Source organism: Typopeltis vanoorti, chromosome 23 (assembly GCF_054136105.1).
Source record: "Typopeltis vanoorti isolate ZY-2024b chromosome 23, IOZ_Tvanoo_1.0, whole genome shotgun sequence".
In the NCBI taxonomy this organism is placed as follows: domain Eukaryota; kingdom Metazoa; phylum Arthropoda; class Arachnida; order Uropygi; family Thelyphonidae; genus Typopeltis; species Typopeltis vanoorti.
Window position 1 is genome coordinate 74925384 of NC_143571.1, and position 25876 is coordinate 74951259.

A 25876-nucleotide genomic window follows, 5' to 3' on the forward strand; every position below is an offset into this window, starting at 1 on the left:
ATTTTTCAGTTGAAGACGAATTAGCAGGTCTCATTTGGAGATGAGAGGAGTTCTCATTCCTCAAACCGGACAATAGAGCACACGCAGTTAACAGCCATGGTATAGACACTTCCCCTTACAGCCTTAGTGGCTTCGGCCATAGTTTGTGCTTTAGTTTTCTATTTTATCTCTACCTACCGTTCTCAATACTACAAGTACGACCCAAAAATCGAGGCAGGTCAAGGCCCGGTTAGCACACTAGATTAAAAAAGAAAATCAGAATTAGATATTTCATGTCAATATAGAAAACCATTAGAGTAAACTGTTCAAAAAACGGGCCTCCTTTTTTTTTTTTCTTGACATACTTGTTCCCATCTCTTCAACCAATCAAAAACGTCGGAGAGGATTTTACGTACTAGGAAAATGATTCTAATTTTATATATTTTGTAGAATAAAGGAAGAAAATATCTAAACAATTTATTTTTATAGAACTTAATAGACTGTTAAGATAAAAAAAAGTATACAGAATTTAGGTCAATTATGTTTTTAACCTCTTATCGGTTGTACTGACTTTATCAAAGCGAATGTTTTTTTTTTATTATTATTATATAGTTCCAAATTAAAATAATTGATATGCACAACATCATTAAAAGTCTATTTGTTTATTTATTTATTTATCTCTTTACTTATTGAGAAATTGAGCGATAAAACGATATTGCACAATTAGAAGTATACTGGTAGAAAACATTACACATATCTTCTGGAATCCTCACTAGCTTTGCATTCACCATCTCATCAAGCAATGTATTCCATTCACCGCCCACTTCACTCGCCATACAAAAAAAAAAAAAAAAAACACCCTTCTAATTCGCCACACACCTTGTACTACTTTTCATGGATGGCTTCTTGATTTTGTTCCCTTCTTGTCTCCTTCCATATCTCAATCCTTTTATTCCTTCTCCTCCTGGTTATCATATCTGAAGAATATACTCCTTGGTTGATCCATGTAACTGACATTCCACATTCGATACATAATCGGATTTACGCATAAGCTAAGTAATCTACACCTTACGGCCTCGCATCATTATAAGGGTCTGCAGCTCTTTAAAGTTATAGCTTATGGCAGTAACAACCTTGAATTCGGCACTCCGAAAATTACCTTTGTCATTCTCTTTGAATCTTCTACAAAACTGTATTCAATCCTTGTCATCTGATTAATGCGTATTAATCTAGATGTAAACAACCTCTCTTCTTGTCCATGTCCTTTTGAATATTGCAAGAACTCTTTGTCCTCTACTAAATTTCAAATCTTTATCCGTCGTTTAAACTAATTGTCCACTATCAGCGTAAGGTTGATTGGCCTTTCGAAATTCTGAAACCTCTGAATTCTAGAATTCAAAATCTTACATTTATCTCATTAAGCTTATATCTTCATTCTTCTGTCAAAGTGGGTAATAAGCCTTTTCGACTTGGTATTACTATAAATATTGGGCTCGTACTACACTGAAAAATTAACATCCTTAAATTAAAAAAGAATGTTATTTTTCGTTAATCTTAATGTCAAAAAGGTGTGTATTTTTCGGCGTAGTACGGCCCAAACATTTTTGTGTTAAATTTTACATAAAATTTAACACAGATGGCACTCCAAAAAGGCACGCAATCTGTGATCTGTCGTCTGCTTTTAAAATATGATATCCTTCCATGTTAGTTTATTTTGTTTCGCAATTCTGTTTTTATTTTTCGTTGATATTATCATTGAAAACATGAACTGTATAGTCTTTCCGACTATATTTCAACATTTATATTTCAACATTCGTCATCTCAGTACTGGGCAAAACATCAACGCAGAAGAATAATGTGTTTTGAATCGGCAATTTTAAAAGTAGTTTTGCTTTGTATCATGATGTCATGTGGAGATGTGATTTCGTCATAATTTTCTTTGTTTACTTTGGAAGTTTTGAATGTTAAAACGTAATTTTAAATATTAATATATATAATGTAAAATATTAACATATGTACTTGTAAATGTTATTATATCTAATAACTTTGGAATTACAATCACCTGCTGTGATTTTGATAAATACCGTTATACTTTGCAAAAAGCAAAGTATTACCGAATGTAAAGAGGATTAAATATTAAAGCGGGACTAAGAATTTGACTTTAGAAAACAGAATGAAAATTACTAAACCCGTCTGTTTAAACACAGAAAGGTGGAGTTAGAATAAAAACAAAAACAAATTTGGATATTGCTTGTATTTAGAATTCTTCATTATTAGAAATTTCAAACGAGACATAGAAAAGTATTTCGGCTGGAGAACAGAGCATCTAGATGTATAACTCTTGGTTCATCCATTGCAATAATGTTCTGTAGGCTTCTAGAGCGAAATTGTAAAGGAATAATTGTATTTATTTATTGTTTAAATTAGTACTTGAGCATAATGTGTCAGTTGTGTAATGTATAACAATCGCATGTGTTATTCTCGTATCGGTTTGCTTATTTTGGGACAAGAAGGAAGACACCCAAGTTTAGTTTGCCTGAGTAAAAACTTCTACCACTGTCTTAGACTGGATAACTCAACCCTGAGTAAAAAAGTGTAGGAAGTTTTCTTATATCTTTGATGTGACTAGAGTATAATAGATCTTGTTAAACCAAAGGCCGTTTCAGTCTTCCGACACTTAATCTTTCTCAGGAGACATGCCCTTGAACAATATGGTTCACCAGTGGTCTTGAGAAGTCTCCGCGACGCATGTCATATATGCGTCGCGGAGGTGATTAAGGATACCATTATATCTAGCAGATGAAATTTGCTCAGTATATCGTGAAGTGTTCTGTTAACCCTTGGGTTCCATACTCTCAATATTTCCTCTTTGTAGATATATCATTTTTTTAAGCCGATATTTATCTACTTATTTTTTAAGAGTAACATAACGAATGAGCAGGACCAAGGGACTGGACTTTTAGACGGAATTTCCCTTAAGGAAGAACTCTAACATAAACAAACAATGTACCATTTCCTCCACCGCCTCACGGTCAGATATCTGCCACACTCGAGTTCCCATCCCATCAGTAGAATCCAGTTGTATTGAACTCAACCTAAAAATTTTGCATAGCACCTCCAACCCATCCTCCAAACACCTCTCCCGCGATCAATATGCTATTGATAGATAACATACTCTTCAGCTACACTGAATACTATGCAGGAAATCATGAACACGGTCCTCCATTCCTCCTAACGGTTTACGTTCGTTACAACGGTATTCGGTTCAGTTGAATTGATGTACTATCAAGTCTTCATTCCTTTCATAACCAATTATTCTTCTTAATATCTGTAAAAAATATGTAACGATTATGACAGAGTATAATAAAATGGCAATTATTATAATATTCATAATCATCACTTTGAATTAATTTACGAAGGACATTAAGAGAAGGACAGTATATATGTCCATTTAATACCCTTAACCTTAAACGTTTAACTCAAGTGTTTAGCTTTTAATGTATTTAAATGATTATTAACTAATACTAAGTTTATTCATTACTATAAAGATCAACAGTCGCAGATGAATTCTTACAAAAGAAAAAAAAAAAAAGACGAAATCACATTCCTCCAGAGAGGATGTTTATTTGTTTGTATTTTGTTTTTCTTTCTAAGATTCCAATGATCCATCTAGCGACTTGATGAAGTCAAGACTTAGTCGTATCTAGCATAAGGATCGTTATAACTAGGACTTCTTTTTATGGAGATTCGTTTGGTTGTTTGCTTAAACTATGAGGCAAGTATATACAATGTATATTGCATGTGTGGGTGTGGGTGTAGGTGGGTGGGTGGGTAAGTGGGTGTACTGTCTATCCAGTTTGTCTACTTTGCACTTTTAGGGAATTTTCTATCTCACAAAAGATTGGCCAACTCCTCTTAAATTTAAAAGCTTCTCGGATTCGATACACGAGTCGAATCCAGGTATTTCCAGCCCAAGGGAGTCATCACTACCGACTGCACTGTCGAGACTCTTTTGGAGAGAGAATGACTGGGAATAGGGCGGAGGGGCCCAGCCACTGCACTACTCCGAAAAGCTCCGAATCTTTATTCTATTAAATAATATTTATAATTTCGATTTTCATTTCTTATATCTCAAGGTGCTGTGCTTTTATTTCTCTTGTTGCAATTCAACAGGTAAAAATTTTGGCTTGAAGAATTTTTTTTTCTTTCCTGTCTGGTATTTTCTTTTTTTAAAACCTGACAACGCCGAAGTCGTCATGGAAACTGTTTTCCTTGAATGCATCAATTTTAGGAAAGGAATTTGGAACATGTGACATTTTCTAGAATAATATGACTTCACAAAGTCAAAATCTTTAAAGGTCTACAGTTGTCTTGTTGACAGAGACGGATGTAATGTGGTGTAACGTTTCCATAGCAACCAAAAGGTCTGTATTTAGTTCCTGATTGTTACTGGTCGTGGCTACTAAATGTCTGCATTTACTTCAAAACTTACTTCACAGATATTATTTTTAATAATATTAATAAGAAATAAATAAATAAAATAGGAATGAACTCAGTTAATCTTACAACGTGTTAAATACTACACTTCTAAACCATCTAACTTTCTGCATCTTTTTAAGAAAGTTAGATGGTTTAGAAGTCTAAGTTATATTTACTGAAAATTTTAAGATTTCAGGATTCAATAGCTACATGGTCTTCCTGCCTATAAACTGCGAATCTCTCTCTCTCTCTCTCTCTCTCTCTCTCTCTCTCTCTCTCTCTCTCTCTCTCTCTCAATGTTAATGGTATTAATCAAACAACTTGTTATATCTTTGGAATGAAGCCAGCAATGTGGTCTGGAAAAATATATACAAGTTCTGTATATATATACCTTGCTGATATTGTGACTTCACTAGATGAATTCACAATTGTTAATTGAGCAGTTCACAAGAATGATTACAACCAATGATTACAATTGTTTCATACGATTGTTACATCCCATACCTGTGCAGCAAATTTGATAGCTTTTGGAAGGGAATGAAATTCATGTTTAAAACGGTGGCCGTGTGAAGTTGGATATCATTGAGCTGGTTTTCTGAATTTTAAAAAAAGGAAAAAACCAGACCAGGACAGTGAATCTGGGGAGTGATTTTATTCGCCGATCAAATTAACACAGCAAGCTAGACTTAGCGTCAAATAAGCTCGGCAAATTCTACTTTACAAGTGACGGAAGAGCTTTGTGCTACTGCAATAGTGCCATCTGATATATAGTTTTGATCACACAATCTTCATTCTCTCTCTCTATTGCTATTTGGTATACACGTGCTTTTCATGAGAGCTCCTCTGTTATTATTTTATCACTTAAGCGTTTGTTGTTTTGACCAAACGCTCCAAATCGCAGTTTAATGTTGTCTGGCATCCAGATCGTGGATCACCATCCTTATCATTTTAAGCATTTTCAAATCACGATGCGAAGTTATCCAACTAGCCTTACTACTGAAGTGAAGTACGCAGGACATATATGGTGCAGAGGGTGAAGCTTCACTCTTTTCATATTCCCTGTTGTCTGTTTCGGGAGCAGTGATGGGAGAGATTTGTGAGCTATTTTAGCTCGTCCTGAGTGGGCAGAAGTGGTTATTCGTCGTTCAGTGTGAGGATGGCTTTCGGTCTTTTATGTTTCCAGTGGTCATTACCGTCATAGTTTCCGGCTTGCTGTATTAGTTGGTTTGGATGCGTAGATGTCTTCATAAAGAATTTTTCTGCTAGGGAGCGTAGCAGTGGAGAGATGTAGGGGATATTTATGTCCCGGTGGATCTGGGCGTTCCTGATGAACTACGGTACTACTGAAGTGAAACCAAGCGATATTACAATTATATTCCGATTACAGTTATTTTTTCTGGTGTCCCTCCTAAAAGCTCCTTAAGAAAATTAGTTTTTTGAATTTCTTGAAATTTTTGAAATTTGAGATTTTTTGAATCAAAGTTGACTAAAAATTTCTTAGATGACCAAAAGTTAATAATAATAATAATAATAATAATAATAATAATAATAATAATAATAATAATAATAATAATAATAATAATAATAATAATAATAATGACGAAGGAAGTTGGAAACATTAAAACAGTAGCTCAGAAATACTTGTATCCACCCATCCAGTCCTCGGTTCTTTCTAAATTTTAATTTCCAAAATTAAAAAAAAAAAAAAAAAAAATCAAGTTCAACAACTTGTAATAGTATTTAAAAATATTAGTACACAATTAATAGCATCTTCAAATACTTTATTATTTGAAAGAAAATATTTTAAATAATAGCGGTATTTTAAATAACGTTATTATTTTTAATATTATTCCTAATATTTATTTATTTCAATTATATTATTTTAAATTATTTCAAGAATTATCTTAATATAATTTTAATTGTTTTATGAGTTTCTAGTTTGTCTTCAGATTTAATTTGAAATTCTCCTAAAAAATGATTTTAAAAATTGTGTACACTTTATAATTTAATATTGATAAATATATGTAAATATTTTATTTTTTATGTACATGCACAAACATTATTATGTGCAAATACTCACCGTTACAAAATCATGAGAACAAATATGATAACGGTATTTCACAACTGCACAACTTTTATGAAATTATCTGTTCACCATTCTTGTAATATTAAAATATTGAGATAGGAATAAATGTTACTCTGTGAAGCGCAAACTGCAGGTTTCGTATATAGCGCCATCTATTATTGTAAGCGTGAGATATTTATGATCGTTTGGTTTCTTTAATATTTTCCCAATTAAAGAATCTAAAGTGTAGAAAATAGTTAGACCACTTAAAGGTTACTTTTTATGTAATTAGACTATAAACATATTAGACTGCGTAATCTTATTAGAATACATAATCATGATTTACTATATAACCAGATTTCTAACAGACATATCGGAATAAGAAAGAAATTAATCTTAAAATAGAAACTTTATTTTTATGAAAATTAACAGTCAATGTTTTTGTATAAAACAACTGAATTTAGTTAAAAACAGGTACAATTTTTTTTTCGAGAGTTAATGAATTGGATAGCATATGTTCTGAATTACGTTCTTAGCAATGCAACTTATAAAAGTTCTGACTTGATACAGTCAAATTACGCTTAGAATAAATTAAGAATGTAGAACTTGTAAATTGTGGTTGGCTCATATTCTGGGCTTTACAAAATTTCACAATTGCACTGCAGCATATTTGTAAATATGCGGCAATAGCATGCAATATATATGCAAAATAATAATATATGCAATAGTGCAATTTGGTGTACTAAATTAAACAATATTAGGCAAGGTAATATGACACCAAATTTATTTAACAAACAGATCTTTGAATTTCTCGGCTGTCGTTATGGCGAAAATTAGCCTAGCAACAGAAGGTTTGCGGTTAACATATGTTTTTCGCGAGTCTCCGTATGGTTCATTACTTTGACCTATAATAATAAAACTGCCTGAGCAAAAATTAATTTGTCGTTAGCATTTCTTTAAGAAACAACTCATGAAAGTTAAACAAGCTAATTTGCAAGAGGAACTTATTTGTAAATAGCTTAGTTATATACCATGCACACTTTATGCGTGGATTGCAAATAGATTAATTCTTTGCTGTTCTTAAAATAACATAAATTGGTATGCATGTTATTCGTTTAATAATTATTATTTTATTAATCCTTAATAAACTGGAACATATCAAGTAAGGAATATTAAGTATAGTTTTCTTAATGTTTACAGTAATATCATTTTTGTCATCTTTCCCAACAAATGACATTTAAATGGCTGAATAAATAAAGGCGCAAAAGGCAAGTCGCTTGTAGGTCACATATAACTGTGAAAGTCTTATTTTTTACCGATCTCGTCAAGCTTGACTGCCACTTTTTTTTTTTTTTTTTTAATATACACTTGATGACGAAATTTTCTTTTAACTCTTTCTATAAGACACAAATCTGAACATATTTTGCAAAACGAGGCCATAACCTTTTTACTGAAATACTTTGAAATTATATACGGCATGATTTACAAAGAAATCAGTATTATTAATAAATTCTCTTTGAAGACGTGGTGGACGCTGTATTATTAATAAATATTACGGTATTCGTTCGGATTGCGAAGTGTTACGTAAAAGTATACTCCAGATTGGTTTGAAATAAAACAATAATAAACAAATAAATAAAACAACAAAAATTCACAAAAAATTGAGATATTGTAATTGTGTTAAACATTTGAGGATTTTGTGAATTCAACTTTAATAATATTATGCAAATATTCACTATGCAATTATTATTTAAGGATCAAGTACTCAATACTAACAAACATCAAGTGGCGCACTCAGGATTTAATCTTTGGGGGTTTGAGATTACACACTGCATATTGCATACGACCTATGACTGAGCATCTGCAGTGATCGCCAATACATGATACCTGTGATCTCCTCTGGCCCGGCTCTGGCAAACGAAGTAGCGCTTGGTCTGCCCGAGCAATATTTCGTTCGCTTTGTGTTCACAGCGGCCGTGATTCCCGAGAGCTATAAGGCATTCCCACTTATGTGACTGCTAATTCATAAGTAGTATAGAAATAGAAGACACGACACGACATAAATTAAAAAATGAATTTTAATTAGGAAAAGATTTTTAGAAAATTTTCTAGTGTTTTTTCCTTTTACTTTTTTTTTGGGGACTTTCCCCCCTGGGGAGAAGCCCCCCCCCAAAAAAAAACCCTGAAATACTCCATAACTTCTGTATTTCTTTTTTTTTTTAAAGATCATTCTTCTTCCAACCAATCTCAGCCTCTTATCCTGTGGCACTACAATGGTGCTATTTGGAATGACCTTCGGGATTTCTTTCTCTATTCCGTGGTCTGATTATTGATTCCGTGGCCTGACACAAGCACTTGCTCTGACCACATAACTGAAATGATTCACGCTAGAATGAGAACTTTTATTTCTCACTCCCTGTCGAAGGACCAAATCTTGGACTCAGATTTCAGCGTACTTGAGCTTAATGGCCCAAGTCAATAGCTCAAACGTTTCACTGAGATCACACCACAGCCATACCAATCGTCAAAAGAAATATCAACAAATTCAAAGTAGACTTCTGAGGAACCAAATAAGAAAGAAAGAAAGGGAAAAACCTTTCCTCCTGATGAAATGACAGTGAACAATCTGGTCCCTCGCCAATATTGTTTAGCGCAACTTCTGTCCCTCCACGTTTCTACCTCTCTCACATCCTCATGTCTAATGTAACATCACCTAAAAATTATTCAGACCTCTTGACATCAGTCTTTTCCTTCAAGTCTTCTTTAGAATACCAACGTAAATCTCCTAATATACCACAAACTTCAACATCATACTTCCCCTGACCTTTCACTAAAAGGACATCAGGAAAATACTCGTACTCAGCAGTCATGAGACTAATAAGTCACCTGAGTAATTGTTAGCATCTCCTTCCAGTTATACTAAAATCTGGTACAGCTGGAACTCCAGAATTAATATCATTTTGCATTGCCTTTAATGCAAAATGGTATTTAAAGGCAATGGAAAATGGTATTAATTCTGGAGCGTCTCTCCAAGTAGAGAAGATGTTGGACATTAAAACATCTTCTCTACTTGGAGAGACGCTAATCAATCAGAGATTACCAATATTCTCTCGCTCCACACTAGATTTTCTAGCTATCCTTAAAATCACCTTTGGATACAAACCATGGAAAAGTTTGGAAAAAGTGTTGCTCTTGATACAGGCATTTTATCGTATCCGGAATCGAGGCCTTACTAAGGTACTCTCGTATAGTCTGCGACTAGATTGCCAGGTTCCTTTGTGGTAGTTCGTTGAGTGTCACGGTGGATGTTTCTTCTCATCAATGATAGCGCACCCTAGGGTTCAGTGTTTTTATCCACGCTGTTCCTGCTATACATTAATGAACTTCTCTCGCCAACATCAAATCCTAATCATAGTTTTTCTGATGACAGTATACTTCACCCACACAATTTTGTGGTGCTCAAATGATTCCGACTTCAATGATTCCAACTTCTATAACCAATGCATCGATCTCCTCTTAGATAAATGGGGGGGGTAATAATCTAGTGAGTTTCATTGCTACAAGATGCACTTATTTCTCAGAAGAAGAAGCATTATACATCATTCTCCCTCAATTTTGAAAATATTCCGATTGTCAATCAGTATACGTTTTCTCTTCATGGTCTGACTTTCATACCTACTCTATCCTGACATCCATAATCTCTTCAGCCTGTTTAAAACCTTACTTCTCTTCTACTCAATTTCTAAACACTTTATAAATCTCAAATCCCCCCAAGCTTAGAATATTTTTTAATTTGGGACAGTACATCCAAATCCTCCTTTAAAATTAGTGATTGCATCCTAAATAGGAGTATCTGCTTAATAGATGACTTCCTCTTCTCTCTCTCTCTCTCTCCAATCGCTTTCCCATAGACGCTGCATTATATCTTCTTATTTATTCCATTGGCACCCATTCTGTTGAACTACCATACTTCTGCTTTTCTCTAATCATGTGCGAATGCGGATGGCTGTTCTCAATATCCATATAATACAATTTAGCTTAGGACTAATCGAATCATCTTCCTTCATTCCATTCATCTCTTTTCTTTGGAACATCCTTTCCTCATATCCTCTCCGAAGAATACAACTGCCAATCCATCAAGAAATACATTAGCAGATTTCTTTCTTCTCTAACCAATTGCCTACACTATGTGTTGTTGTGTTATTTTCTGGAACTTTAATTGTTTCTTCTGGAATATTTCTTGTCATTATCATTTTTAAGTTACAACTATTTAGCCTAATAAGTTTAGATAATCTTCCTTGCACGTTCCTCACAATGTGCAAATGGCTGTAGTTGTTTAGGAAAGTATATTTTGTCTGACAACTATGTACATTCTTCAGGCTAGTTTTTCTAGTTAGAAGCCCTTGCCATCTCCAAGATTGTCTAGCTATTCGTCATTTGAAAAACTGTAATAACTCTTTCTCAGGTCCTAGATGAGATTAAAACTTGAATCTTTCCAACCATAGAATTGTTTTGAGGTGTTTTTAATTACAGCTAAATCAACTAAGGTTTTTGGTTTATCGAACTCACAAAATTGAATATTGAATTCGCAAAGTCAGTTATGAAGTCACATGACAAAATTCAAAATTAACCTTTTACTAGTTGGGAATTTTAATCAACATCCCTATCCTATTCCCTCAGCCATACGGCTGATGGGGGTAGCTATATGTGACGGGTGGCAAGAGTTTTTGCAGCAAGAGCCCTAGTTACCTACCAGAAATTGTTAAGAGCCACATCCCAAAGGTCTATGTCAGTCATATACGTACTTATAAATGATAAATACAATATCATTTATAAGGAATAAGGAAAAAAAAAGTTTTTGAAACATTATATTTATTATTACATATTTTTTTAGATGTATTTCATTTTTTTATTTACTCTTTACTGGTAGAAGGTTTATGGAATTCTAAGTTAGCCACTGATTTTTGATAATTTGGTTTGTAATTAGTAATTGAACTTCTTATTAATTCTTTCAAATGTTGGTTTGTTAATTGAGAACGATACTTGAATTTTACAAATTTCATCGTTGAGTACAGTGATTCAACATCATACGTCTATCCAAAAATTGACAATAAACGATATGCCATTTTTTAAATGGCTGTAATTAAGGTAGGTACACATTTCCAAAGTTCATTGAATGAATTTACTGATTTATGTAACATTTTAAAACCATTGTTTTCTTGCATTTCTATTAACTCCATTTCTCCTGATACCGTTCCAGGAAGTAAGCTTTTTAAAAGTGGGAAACCGTTCTTAATTACATCAACTTCAAATGGATTTAATAGAAATGCGATAGATGGTTTTAATTCTTGTAAGTCTACAAATCGTTCTTCAAAATCGTCCAACAGGTTGTTTAATTTTGCTCGATAGTTACTGATGGTTGTAGGAAGAATATCACATCCTGAAGTCGCTTTTTTCAAAGGTGGAAAGTAATTGAATGTCTTTTCATTTATATTTTTTTGAAAAAGTTGTAATTTTTTTAAAAAACTAAAAATGCTCTGACTCAATTCTGAAATATTCTTGTCCTTGCCTTGCGTCAACACATTGAAATTTTGTAAATGTTCCATTATATCGATAAAAAACATTAATTCCTGGATCCATTCATTGTTTTTTAATTGCGGATATGATTGCTTTTTTATATCTAAGAATTCGATAATAGGTTCAAATAAAGCTACAAATTTGTTCAATACATCGTACGTAGATAACCATCTCACTATGCAGTACAACGATAAATCATTTATTTGTTCATTCAAATCAAGTTCATCAATAAAATCTCGAAACTGACGGTGGTTTTTTTGCATTGGTCCGAATGAAATTTACGATTTTTATGAGCGGTGTGAACACATGTTCAAAATTAAAGTGTTTTGCAACAAGATGCTCTCGATGCAAAACACAATAAATTGGAATGAAATCGGGAATGCTTTCATCTTTTTTTAAAAGTCCAATTAATCCTACATTCTTACCAACCATTGCTGCTGCTCCATCAGTAGCCTCACTTACTAATTTACTTTTTGGAACATTTTTAAGGCCAACATCAAAAGCTTCCTTAATGTCAACGCCACGAGTACTATCTTTTAATGCTATTAAATCTAATAATTTTTCTCGCGTCACTCCGTCCTCAAGAACGAAACGAATAAAAGTTACTAATCGTGGTTGGTCTGTAATGTCAGTTGATTCGTCAAGCGCCAAACTAAATGCTACACGACCTTTTATGTCGTTTTCTAATTTTGATAATAAATCCACGTTTATTTCTGAAATTCGACGTTCAATTGTATGTCGTGAGGTAGGAATGTTGTCAATTACCTTTAAAAGTTTTGAATTATTAGGGTCCAGTGACTCAAGAATGTTTTGCTTAATAAATTCCCCTTTCGTATAAGGTCGTTTTGCACGTGCGATGTTCCATGATATTTTAAAACTAGCCTCTATTACAGTTTTAGATTCTTCAGTAGATTTTGCCATGAAGTTAATTTGGTTATTAACTGAAGATTTCAGCGATTTAAGCTTTTTAATTCGTATTTCAAATTTTTCTGGATATTGAAACGAAAACTCGCGATGCGATTTTTCATAATGACGTTTTAAATTCCCTACTTTGAAATTGCTCACTGTTGAACTACAAACGAAACAAAAAGATTTACCATTTTTCTCAATAAAAGCATAGTCTTCTTCCCATTCTTCCATAAAATTTCTATGTTCGTCCATATACTTCCGCTTCTGTTTATTTTCAAGAGTCATGCTGCAAAATATTCTATAATAAAATTTTAAAAATAAAATATTAATATTTAAATCATTTGGAATTTAAATTATTACCTTTTTATTAGTATAAGAAGTACGAATTTCGGTAATGTATCTTTTTAAATTTTCTGACAAGGTAAATATAAATATAACTACATTGCTGAACAGCATATGAACAGCAAATTTCATCAGGCCACTCAAAAACATTGACCAATCGTGCGACAAAATACAGCTTATTAGGGATGGCAAACAAACATCGATGATTTTTAGAGAAAAACATCGATGTTTTTCCCTTTTTTTTGGCTTTGCCTCGACTTTTTTTAATTATTATCATCATTCAGAAAAACTTTATTAGGTGATTGCACCATGTCTGCTAGAAAATTAAGAAAAATTATAAATATTTTTATTTGTTAGTTGAGCCGCAATAAAACTCAAGAAGAGCCACATGCGGCTCGCGAGCCGCAGTTTGTCCACCGTGACTATATGCTACCATACTAGGGAGATGATCATCAGCAAGGTGGTTTCCCGTTTCCTTCCTTGCCCGTATATTTTTTATGACTGCAGTCGTGTGTGTTCACGGGACAGGTTTGCCAGTGTTGAGGGATGAAAAACCCAAGTGACCGGGAGAAAACCCTCCCCTTCCATATGAGACCGGTTAAATCACCTTTAATCGAAAGAATCCAGATAGAGGTTCCTCATGTCGCTTACGTGAATCGAACCCAGGTTTTTCCGACCAAAGGGCTTCTTCTATACTGACTGAGCTACGGAGGCTCATCAATCAGCATTCAATACCATAAATACAAAGAAATTAATTCTTCGATAAAAATGTCAACAACAAAAACATCCTTCCAAATCGCTTCAGAATCAAATTCAAACTGACGCTATATTTTCGTGACAGATTCAAGCATGTAATAAATATCTTATTTCCTTGCATAAAATCATCTGTTACTTTAGAATGAGGAGTTATAAAACGGACTTCATTACATAAAGAAAGCAAAATGGATGCAATTAGCAACTTTCTTGTAAAGAGGTTGCGGCAAACTATCTCTTAATTAATCTTTAATTTGCGTAGAAATGTCATTTGGCGCTCAATCACTGTCATAGTAATGAGTGCAGTGGGGAAAGGGTCGTTTAACTGTGCATAATTATAGCTCAAATAGCTCGAGTATCCAATTTATTTTCCGTTCATAGATAAATGCCAACCTATCGCCTTGAATAAGAGAACAGCTACATTGGGAAGCTTAATTATATAAAATATTTTCGATAAAAGCAACGGTATGGAAAATAATTCGTCTATGTCCACTAGGATTTATTTATTTATTATTTATTTATTGCGAAGGGAAGAAAGTGTACAACATATACCTAATAAATAAATATATAACGTTACCTTGATTTATTTTTATGAATAGATCGTTTTTCTTTTTAATTGTTAATCATTTCAGTTTGATCTACTTCTCACAATATTTGCATGACTACTACAATATTCTACTATGATATTATAACAAAACTAATATATGTTATAAAAAGAAATTGATATTAAAGTGTGGCAAAAAGTTTTGGCGCTAATTTCCATGTGTTATTCAGATAAAGAAACATTTTAGATTGGTATAAAAATTGAGGATACTTGCTGCCATAATTCATAACGTTCAATTTCATATATTCTCAAATATTTGAATTCTCCAAATCATTTGTATTTGTCTACTAGAGGGCAGTAGCTGACATATCTTCGTAATCTAAAAGAAAATGAGATGGTATATTTGCTTCGTTACGGTGTGCATTTGCCTTTGTTTTAGTTAATTATAACAAAAATTGCTTAAAAATCTAAGTCAAAAATTAAAATGGTTTCATCAAATACAATTATTAATTAAAACATAATCAATTTACTAAATTCCGAATTTAATATATTCTGAAAGAAACAAGTGGAGTATCGTCTTTTAATTAGGCTTAATTTCACAGCACCAGTCTTTTCCATAAAATATATGGAATTTACCTAATCTTAAATATGAAAAACAGTAATATGCTATATAAAAGCAGTGTAACAGATATCATAGCTTTTTACCATTACCAGTTTTTTTTTTCTTCAAGGCAAAATCTAGTTGATGATTAAATAAAAAAATTAAACACAAAATATTTTATTAAGATAAAACAGTTATCTAAAATTTATAAGTAATTAAATTAAAATTAAAATAAGTTCATTTAAAAAATGTTTTTGAATTATTCTTAATTAAAAGAAAAATAATTAATTATATAACAAATTTGATAGGTTCCAAAAGATACACCAAATAGAATATCAGCTTTTAATTATACTAAAGTTCATAAGCCCGGTTGTATGTAATTTATATACATTTTACCTTAAAGTTACATAAAATATGAAATACAGTATTGTGTACATTAAAAAGAATGTGCAACATATATCGTAACTTTTTATCGTTAACCTTTTTTTTTTACTGAGAATCTAGTTGAAGAAGATTAAGTAAAAATTAAATTTAAAAAAAATCAGTACATTTAACAACCAATAGTGTAATATTACACAAGCCTAGTTATAGCATAATTAAAGAGATAACAGTTCGTGTTTAACTGAAGGAGTTTTTGTAGTAACAATAATTATACAAAAACCTGTTTTAAAAATATCTGATAGGCGTTAATTAATGTTCCGAGCTATGAAACATTCCAAGAACTATGAGCGAACTCAGGCAAATGGGAAGTTTTACTAGGAAATTGAGCAATGTGAGGGTAATCGACGCTAAATAGTGGGTAAAAGAGATCTTGTCAAAAGAAGGTCGGTTATAAAAGAGAAATGAATTTAAGAAGTAATAATAATCATAAAAAATAAAATTTGCTAATGATATGACGTCATCACGTCAGTACTGCCTTGCAAAGGTTTACGAAATCATTAAGTCAAATAACCGTCCATTCTCCTCTCCTTAATTGTTGGGTAAGCTTAATAACTTTGTTTATACGTTCTTTATGCCTCATTATTCATGAAAGTGAGCGACATTTCGCAAATACAGAAACGTTGCTTCCATATGTGACCACAAAAACGTCAAACATGAAATTTTAGAAAAGAATTTCTTACTTTATTTATCGCGATTATCTGTCTTTTTTTTTTTTTTTTTTTTTTTTTTGCGAGTATTCTGTGTGATTTCCTTACGACTAGGCAGGGTTTTTCATCCCGCAAAACAGCTGGCTATAGAACGGAAGATACGTTGGCCTCGTAATTCAACTTTATTTTATTTTATTCCTGTTCGCTTCGCTCACCAACCTCTGCCCTTTCATCATAGCATTGAGCCCCCTTTGTCAGGAGTTGCTTTGAATTCCATTAAAAAAGGATTATGCATATAGAATGTGAAAGCAAATTAATATAATAAATAAAACTTCTTCAAAAGTTTATGTAAAAAATAAATTATTTAATTTTCTAATGAGTTTTGGAAACACACCTATTTAGTATTATTAATATAACTTTATAATACACTACACAAATTGGAGGCCTTTGTAGAAAAAGCTTTTTTCACAAACCCAATACCCTTGGAGGGTAATAGATGGCAATGCTGTTGCCAATGAAGTTCTAACTGAGGCTCGGCTATTGCTGTTACTCTCCTGCCATGATCAGAGCTTTAATAGCTCAATAACACCTTCTCCCTACACTGTCCTCTACAGATAACGGGGAAGATGAAAAGCATTCTTGCTTCGCCCCTTTAAGCCAGTCCTTGTAAGGACTATAAGGAGGCCTTTGTACATGACCTTCTGGTTATGTATTTATTGTATGAGTTGTTAAGATTTCTGCTTTTAATACTTGTGAGTTCCGTGTTAATAAAATATGTGAAACTCTGGTTTTGCAATGTAACTGCTAGATTAACTAGCAGAGACGCGGTTGAAGTTTTTAAATTGTGGATTATACAAGGTGTTTCAAAAAGAATGTCCCGATTTGAAAATTGTATATCTCTGCAACCACAAACGAATGCGACTTGTACCATTTGTAATTCTGGTGAGAGAAACTTTAGGCCTTACTTCATACTTGGTAATTTATTTTGTCACTGTACCACATTTTCATTATTAAATATAATCATTTGAAATCGGGTCATTCTTTTTGAAACGCCCTGTATATTAGAACAGCAACACAGGTAAGTGGACTGTATTTTCAACGAGGGCGATTCGCTAGGCCTAACCGCCGTTGGAATCGCCATTGTTGATTTAATTATTAAAAGCAACTGAGTCGTAGGCTCGCTGCCATACTTTGTTGAAGAGATTTTTCGCAACTCTTAATCTGTTCCTTGATGCTTCCCATACGATTCGGAGTCTCCTGGAGTTATTTAAGAGTTGCGAAAAAACTCTTCAACAAAGTAGGGCAGTGAGCCTACGATTCAGTTCCTCTAAACAAGGAGGAGGCATTAGAAGTGTTAAAGCTTATCATGGCAAAGTTTGAGTCTGACTGGCCGGGTTATTTAAACCCGTACGCCCAAACAAATGATCCAGAAGGAGAGGATGAAGAATCCCAAGGGGAATTCATAACTATCCCATCTAAAACCCCCTGTCATAACAACTCACAAGAAGAGCATTCAAACAAACGGAGAAGAACAGCAGACGATCTTATGGAAAATGACTCACCCACACATGACGCTCCGAAAAACTCGGAGAAGGCCCCCCCCCAGTTATTCTATGGGACCAGAAGAAATGGATTTCTGTCATTTCCTCAGGGAGCAAAACATCACATACTCCTGGGAAAAAAACTCAGATGAGGGAGTTAAAATCCAGCCAGCTACCGTCACTGACTACAGGCAGATGACAAGGCTATTGGACAACCAAAATCTTCTTTACCGTAGTACATTCGCCTTACCAAGCGAAAATACCCTAAAGGTGGTAATACGTGGTGTCACAGAAGGAATCACCCCAGAAGAAATCTCAGAAGATCTAAGCAACCAGATCCTGACCCCAATCAAAGTGACCAGGATGCTCAGGTCTGACAAAAGACCAATGCCTTTAATACTTGTGGAGATTTATAATACCCAGAAGACAATATATGAACTGACTGCTGTCTGCGACCTTAGAATAACTATGGAACCTCTAAGAAAGATGGTGACAGCAGGAACAGGACAGTGCCACAGATGTCAGCGGTTTGGTCATGCCTAAAAGCTATGCCGGGCCAACTTCAGGTGCTTAAAATGTGGCAAAGGCCACCAGATCATCATTTGCGCCAAGTCAAGATCTATGCCAACTAAGTGCGCAAACTGCGGAGGTCCTCACCCCGCTAACTATAAAGGATGCATAGCACACCCAAAGAACCGTGGATCTCCCAAAACTGCTCATCCATCACCCAGCAGTGACACTCCGGGCAACTGTGCAGATCACCATCCAGCTCAAATAATCTCTACATTGACAACTCAGAAAGGAAATCAACCTGAAACCAGGACCAAAACCTATGCTGAGGCTGCACGATCCAAGAATACTTTCTCCAATGAATTTACAAGCTCCTATCTTACATCAGTTCTAACTTCCTCACTAGCTATCATTCTTCAGGAATTTAGCAAAACAAATCTTACAACATCCTCCACAAAGAAATTCCTTCAAGGTGCCCATTCCATTCTGACATTTCATTCCATCCACCCTAAATCATGAACAATAGTAAATGTAAGCCTAGCTCCTTCACCATAACTGCATGGAATGCAAATTGACTGAGCAACACAATTCTTGAACTACAAGCGTTCACTCACAGATACACTCCAATAGCCCTAAATTACGGAACTATGCAATGTACAAAACGGATAGACTCACTACCAGTGGAGGTGGCACAGCCATATTCATTAAAAACCACATAAGCCACAATGTCCTAATCAAGCCGCAAACCAACAACCTAGAGATAACAAGCATTGAAGTCCATACACACAATGCTGGCAGTATTAAATGTATGCTGTATACAACCCACCCAGCAATCCATTACTGGTATCGGACTTGGACTCCATTCTCGGCTCCAAAGACTCCACCATCATGGCTGGAGATTTTAACGCCAAGCATACAGCTTAGTATAGCTCCACAATCAATGACAAAGGCTGCACCGTAAACTATTACTCAAAGCAAAATTCTGTTGTTATAATCGGACCCACAGAGTCCACTCATCACAGTCCAAATGGAAGCTCAGACTTACTGGACATCGCAGTTCTCAGAAACATCAGATACCGATACCAACTGGAAACGCTAAACGAATTATCATCAGATCACAACCCCATTCTGCTCAAGCTCGGCACACAACAACAATTCTCTCCTCCTCACTCCTTTATATCTTGGGAAAAGCTCTCCAAAACTCTCTCAGAACACATTGGCAAAGCACCCATTATCCCATAACAAGGAGCAGATAGATATAGCCGTCAACAATCTAAATAACCAAATTAAAACAGCACTAACTTCAGTTACACAAACCACAGCGTATCACTCCAGTGGTTGGATCTCTGAGGGAAATTATGGACCTGATCAGACTGAAAAACAGAGCCAGAAAGAGGTACCATAACACAAAAGCCCCACAAGATAAATTAACTCTGCATAACTTAACCAGAAAAGTCCGGGAAGCTCTACAAAAACATCGAAATCAAAAATGGGAAACCAAACTGAACAATCTGAATCCAGAGGATAACTCCATCTGGAAATTCCCGAGAACCCTCCACACTAAAAGGCAAAACATACCCCAAATTCAGACCAAGAAAGAAGTAGCTCACACTGACCAGGAAAAAGCAGAAGCTCTGGGACAATTTGGAAACTCAATGTAACCCCTCTTACGAGAATCTAGACATCAATCTAATCTACAAGATTCACCGCAGAGTCAAGCAGATCATAACACAACAAGGGAAGAACGCAGAACCCATCACACCCACCACTCCAGCAGAACTTATGAATATCATATCCCATTTGAATAACAAGGCTCCAGGTCCAAACGGAATCACAAACAGAACAATCAAACTACTCCCCAGAAAAGCCATTGTGCATCTAGTCAATATAATCGATGATTTCCTCGGATTCAAATATTTTCCCTTAACATGGAAAACGGCTGACATCACACTAATCAAAAAGATGGGAGAAACCCTCAACTCCCCGAAAGCTACAGACTTATCAGTCTACTGTCCAGCCTGGGTAAGGTTGCGGAAAAAGTCATCCTTACAAGACTTCAATCAACAGATAACCTAGGTATTATCCCTAATGAGCAGTTCAGATGCAGAAAAAAACATAGCACCACACATCAGATACACCGACTGGTTGAATTTATCACCACAGGTTTTAACTGGAACCTCCACACTGCTGAGGTCTTTATATACGCTGCGAAGGCTTTTGATAAGGTGTGGCATCAGGGTCTCTACAAACTCATCAAATTTAGCATGCCAACTAATTTAATAAAAATCATAGATAGTTACCTTAAAGACAGATTCATGCAAGTAAAAATAAATGAAACCGTATCAACCAGACGCAAGATCCTGGCGGGTGTACCTCAGGGTTCTCTTCTAGCTCCCCTGCTGTTTTCTGTCTACATAGCTGATATTCCTCAAAATACAAGTTCAACAATCACAGCATTATATGCGGTTGATACTGCTTTATTATCCAGATCTCTCAGTTCTAAACTAGCTATCACAAGACTCCAAAATATTCATACATTGGAGAAATGGCTGATGGACTGGAGGATCCAAGCAAACCCACTGAAGAGTTCAGCCATCCTGTTCACTAAAAGAAGTTTCAGATCAAGGAAGACATACACCTGCTAGGTGTCAAGATCCCATGGCAGAGTGAAGCATGACACCAAATACCTTGGTGTCATGCTTCACAAAAACTCAAATTCATCAATCATATAAAACACATAAGCTTGAAGACATCTAAAACAATCGCTCAGATCTATCCCATGATCAACAGAAGAAGTAAACTGGATACCTGGAACAAATTGCTCATATACAAGACTGTAATATGTGCAGTCATCACCTATGCATTTCCTGCGTGGAGCCACACCTCGAATACAAATATTCAAAAACCGTAGAGGATACAGAATAAGTGCCTGAGAATGATTCTAGATGCCCCATGGTTTATCAGAAACGCCCAGATTCACAGAGAAGTCAACATTCCCGACATCGCATCCCTCCTCCATGACCTAGCAGAAAAAGTTCTTCACCAAGACAATCATCCAAACCCGCTGATCAAGCAAGCTTCAGACTACAATGAAACAGAATTCTACAAATACAAAAGAGCCAAGTCAATTCTATGCTCAGCTGAACACAACTAATCTCACTACCCTTTCAGGGCGAGCTTAACGCTCAATAACTCTCCACTCAAAGAACTCCCCCTCAAACAAAGGGGAATATGAAAAGCATTTATGCTTCACCCATCAAGTCAGCAACGTTCTACGTTCTACGGAGGCCTTTGTAGCAATAACGAATCATGATATATTGATTTTTGAGTTCGTGTGGCACATATTAAAGTCATTATTGATGATAATTGTGATTACAGTGTGACTGATTTTATGAAGTAGTGAAGCGGTTATTATCGTAATTGTGTGATAGTTTATAGCGATCGTTTTTGCACGATTAAATTGTGAATCGTATTATAAGTGCAGCTACGACAAACGCAGGTAAGAAAAACTTTTCTAATCTCAACAAATAACAACACTGAAAGACATATAGACATGGAAAAACTAATAGATGAAAAGAAATTCGAAGACGTATATCGGGAGTTCATCAGATTAGGGGAAGTACTTAATAATAACTGGCCAGGAAAAATAAAACTGTACGAGACATTTCCTCCCACAAGCGTCACAAAAGACAGTCTGGAAGCCGAAACCACGAGAACGTGATAGCATTAAACAACATACAACAGGGCTCAAACCAATCACCAAATCCTGAGGATTGTGCAAAATTCCAAACCAATGCCCACCTTATATCGGACACTTCTGACGCACAGGAGGAATTCCAAATAGTCAAAAATTAAAAAAATAATAACAAAAAGGAAAATCTCCATTACCAGAGACACACCAAAACCATTGGAAATGAAGACTGACTGATAATGATACAAACTCAAAAGAAAGAATACTCCCATCATCCTAAGAAATAAAAATCACTGGACATCTGTTGTCATTTCACTCCGAACATTAGAAATAACATTTACGAAAGCCACCATCACAGAAGAAGGAATTCGCATCCAACCCAAAACTTCCACCGATTACAAAAAAACTAACAAATTACAACAGCAACCGACCCTGCTACATATTTGCACTCAACAGCGAGAAGAACCTTAAAGTTATGCTCAGAAGGGGGGGGGGGATAACCGAAACAATTGCAATAGATGAAATCACATCATACTTCCAAAACAGAGGTTTCAGACCTGTTAAGTTCAGCTACATGCACAGAGCCGACAAAACACCATATCCCCTAGTACTAGAAATCAGCAAAGACCATAAACACAGGTACGATCTCCAAACTATCTGTGACTTAATCATAAAGACTGCATCATTAAAACACAAATAAATAAGAATACAATGTCACCGCTGCCAACAGTTTGGCCATTCACAACACTGTTGCAAAGCTGATTACCGATGCATTAAATGTGGTGGCAAACGTGCAATGATTGAATGCTAAAAACCACGTACACAACCAGCAAAGTGTGCAAACTGCAGAGGCCCACATCCCCCAAACTAATGGGCTGTACGGCATTCCCACAAGAAACAAAAGACTCAACCCCAAATCAGTAAACCTACACCAGAACATAGAACCCCCATACAAGCCAGCCACGAGCTCCACAAGCAGAAAATCGTACATAGAGGTAGCTACGCCAAGACCAATTTACCCAAAGACCCCCATACGACGATCAAACTACCCCCAAAATTCCAGTAAACCTTACCTGTCAAATTTAACAAGCTGCATCGGAACAGTGCTATCAGCACTTCGACAAACCAACCCTCCCTCCTCAAGAAGCCAAGGATATCATTCTTAGGCATACACAGTTACTGTTCTCAGCAATCCTCAACGGATAAACACAATTAAAAACCTACCCCACTACAGATTGTCAGAAGGAAGGCAAATGGAATAACAAACAAGACCCCAAAACTACAGGAATTCGCAGCAAAGACCCAAGCTGATATTTTCGTCATCAACGAAACACATCTGCGCCCAAGCGACAAACCACAAATCAACAACTATATAACCTACCACACGGACAGATCCTACACAAGAGAGGGAGGCACAGCCATCTTCATCAAAATAGGAATAAAACACAATGAATTCGCTAAGCCCTAAACTGGACACATTGAAACAACACGAATCGAAGTTCACATGGAAAACACAAACAGTCTCAAGATATTTGGAGCGAACAACCCCCCCCTCCCACCACCACCAACTAAAATCAGAATCAGAACCTGGAAGCACTATTGAATGCAGATAGAGCAGGTGATCATAGCCGGAGATCTTAATGCCAAACACCCAACTTGGAATAGCAGAAATTCAAACATCAACGACAAAACACTCGAATCATAAGCTGCTACGAGAAATATGACAGTAATAGGACCCACAGAGCCCAACGAAACCACCGGTCGTCCAGTTTTTTTTGGTATAGTAATACTAAAAAAACATAGCACACGGCTATCAAATACAGGTGATCAACGACATGAGTTCTGACCACAACCCCATCATACTGCAACTAGACACCGTACATGATCTAACTGAAAACAACAACACATTTATTAACTGGAAACAACTACTGAAGAAATAGAAAAGGCAAAGCAACCTCTGAAAAACTAATATTGACAGCAATATCCTATGTAACAAACAAAACCACAATGCACCGCCAAATAAACTCCCAGAGGAAATTAAACAACTTATCCGAGAAAAGAACAGGCTACGACGACAATATCATAGAACAATGGATCTTGAAAATAAACAGGCAGTTAATAGAGAAACGAACCATGTTCGGTATGCACTAAAAGAACACCTAAACCAACCTTAGAACAACAAGACACATCACCTTAGCACAGAAGATCAACTTACCCCCAAATCCTCCTCCTTTTGATGTGTTTGATTCCATATTCACCTTTGATTGGACAGAGCAGCGCAAGCTGTTCCCCTCTAATGAAAGATGAATATGGAATAGCCTAAAAGATGAAGAAAAGTGGAAGCATTTGCAAATACTGTAGCTTGGAAAGACAATGCAGCCCCAATTATGTCCAAGTAGACTTGAACTTCGTAAGAAAAATCCACACTCAAGTGTGCAAAATAACTCAGTACACCAAACACCAATCCAAGAACAAACCCATCTCGCCAACAGAAATATACCAAATCATAAGAAAACTCAATAGCAAGAATGCCTTCGGACCGGACGCAATCACGAACAGGGCGCTCAATCTGCTCCTATGCAAAGGCATTATGCATCTAGTAGCCATAACCAATCCCATCATACGGCTAAATCACTATACAGAACGGTGAAAACTTACAATCTTCCTAATTCCAAAACCCAGGAAGAAATACACAGTTTCCACAGAACTATCGGCCCATCAGCCTACTATCATGCATAGGCAAGAGAGCAGAGCGCGCTATACACGGATTCAAGAGGCAGCATAAAACAATCACGTCATACCAGATAAAGAATTCGGCTTTAGAAAACAGCACTCCACAACTCCACAAATCTACGGAGTCATTGAATACATTACTGATGTATTCAATTCATACGTCAGAGTACTGGTGTATGAATGGCATCAGCACTTTGGCGCAATCTTCCTGGACATAGCTCAGGGCTTTCGGTAGAATATGGCATTATGGATTAATTTTCAAGCTACATCAAGTAGGAATCCAGTTATCACTAGTTTTACTCATCAAGTCATATCTGAACAACAGAAAATTTAGGATAGAAATAAATGGAATTAGATCCACTGAAAGAAAATTCACGGCTGGAATCCCACAGGGCTCTCTACTGTCTCCCTTAATCTTCTCCATATACATGGCAGATCTCCCTAAGTTGTCCCCATCCATCACCGCCCTCTATGCCGATGACACGATCATCATAGTCAGATCCCTCCGACCACAACTGGCCATAAAGAAATTGCAGATAGCAATCAACGAACTAGAGAATTGGTACAGCAAATGACGCGTCTCAATCAACCCAGAAAAAAGCTCTGCAGTGCTATTCACCAGACATAAAGAGAACCGAATACAGCCACACAAATGTTTGAAAAAATCACCCTTGGCACAAATATGACAAATATCTTGGAGTTCAGCTTAATAAACCTAAACTTCAAAACACACATAAATAGTGTCTCCAATCAGACCATAGCACAGCTATATCCACTTTTAAAAATAGGAACAGCTTCCTAAACAAAACAACAAAATTCTTCTCTACAAATTTAGTTATAAGACCTCAACTAACTTACGCCTCACCAGCCTGGGGACATGTGAAAAAGAAACATCTACAAACGATCCTGAACAAATGCCTAAGAATGGCGTTTAATGCCCCTTGGTTCATCAGAAACGTCCAGTTATACTGAGAAGCTAACCCGCCTGATATCAAGACCCACATGAGAGGCATCGCAAAAAAATTCTTCACAGTCACAAATAACCACATCCAAATCAGCTAATA

The 25876-nt window shown here is 35.5% G+C and overlaps 1 protein-coding gene across 1 annotated transcript; it reads right to left on the bottom strand.

The window, feature by feature from the left end:
• Positions 1-1301: 1301 nt before the first annotated feature.
• Positions 1302-13294, bottom strand: LOC150093993 (general transcription factor II-I repeat domain-containing protein 2-like). The gene is made up of 2 exons (XM_090412931.1): positions 12596-13294; positions 1302-1367 (listed from the first exon to the last, which is right to left on the bottom strand). Exons 1-2 carry the CDS (start codon positions 13292-13294, stop codon positions 1302-1304), a joined length of 765 nt encoding a protein of 254 aa, XP_090269057.1.
• Between the last annotated feature and the right edge of the window lie 12582 nt (positions 13295-25876).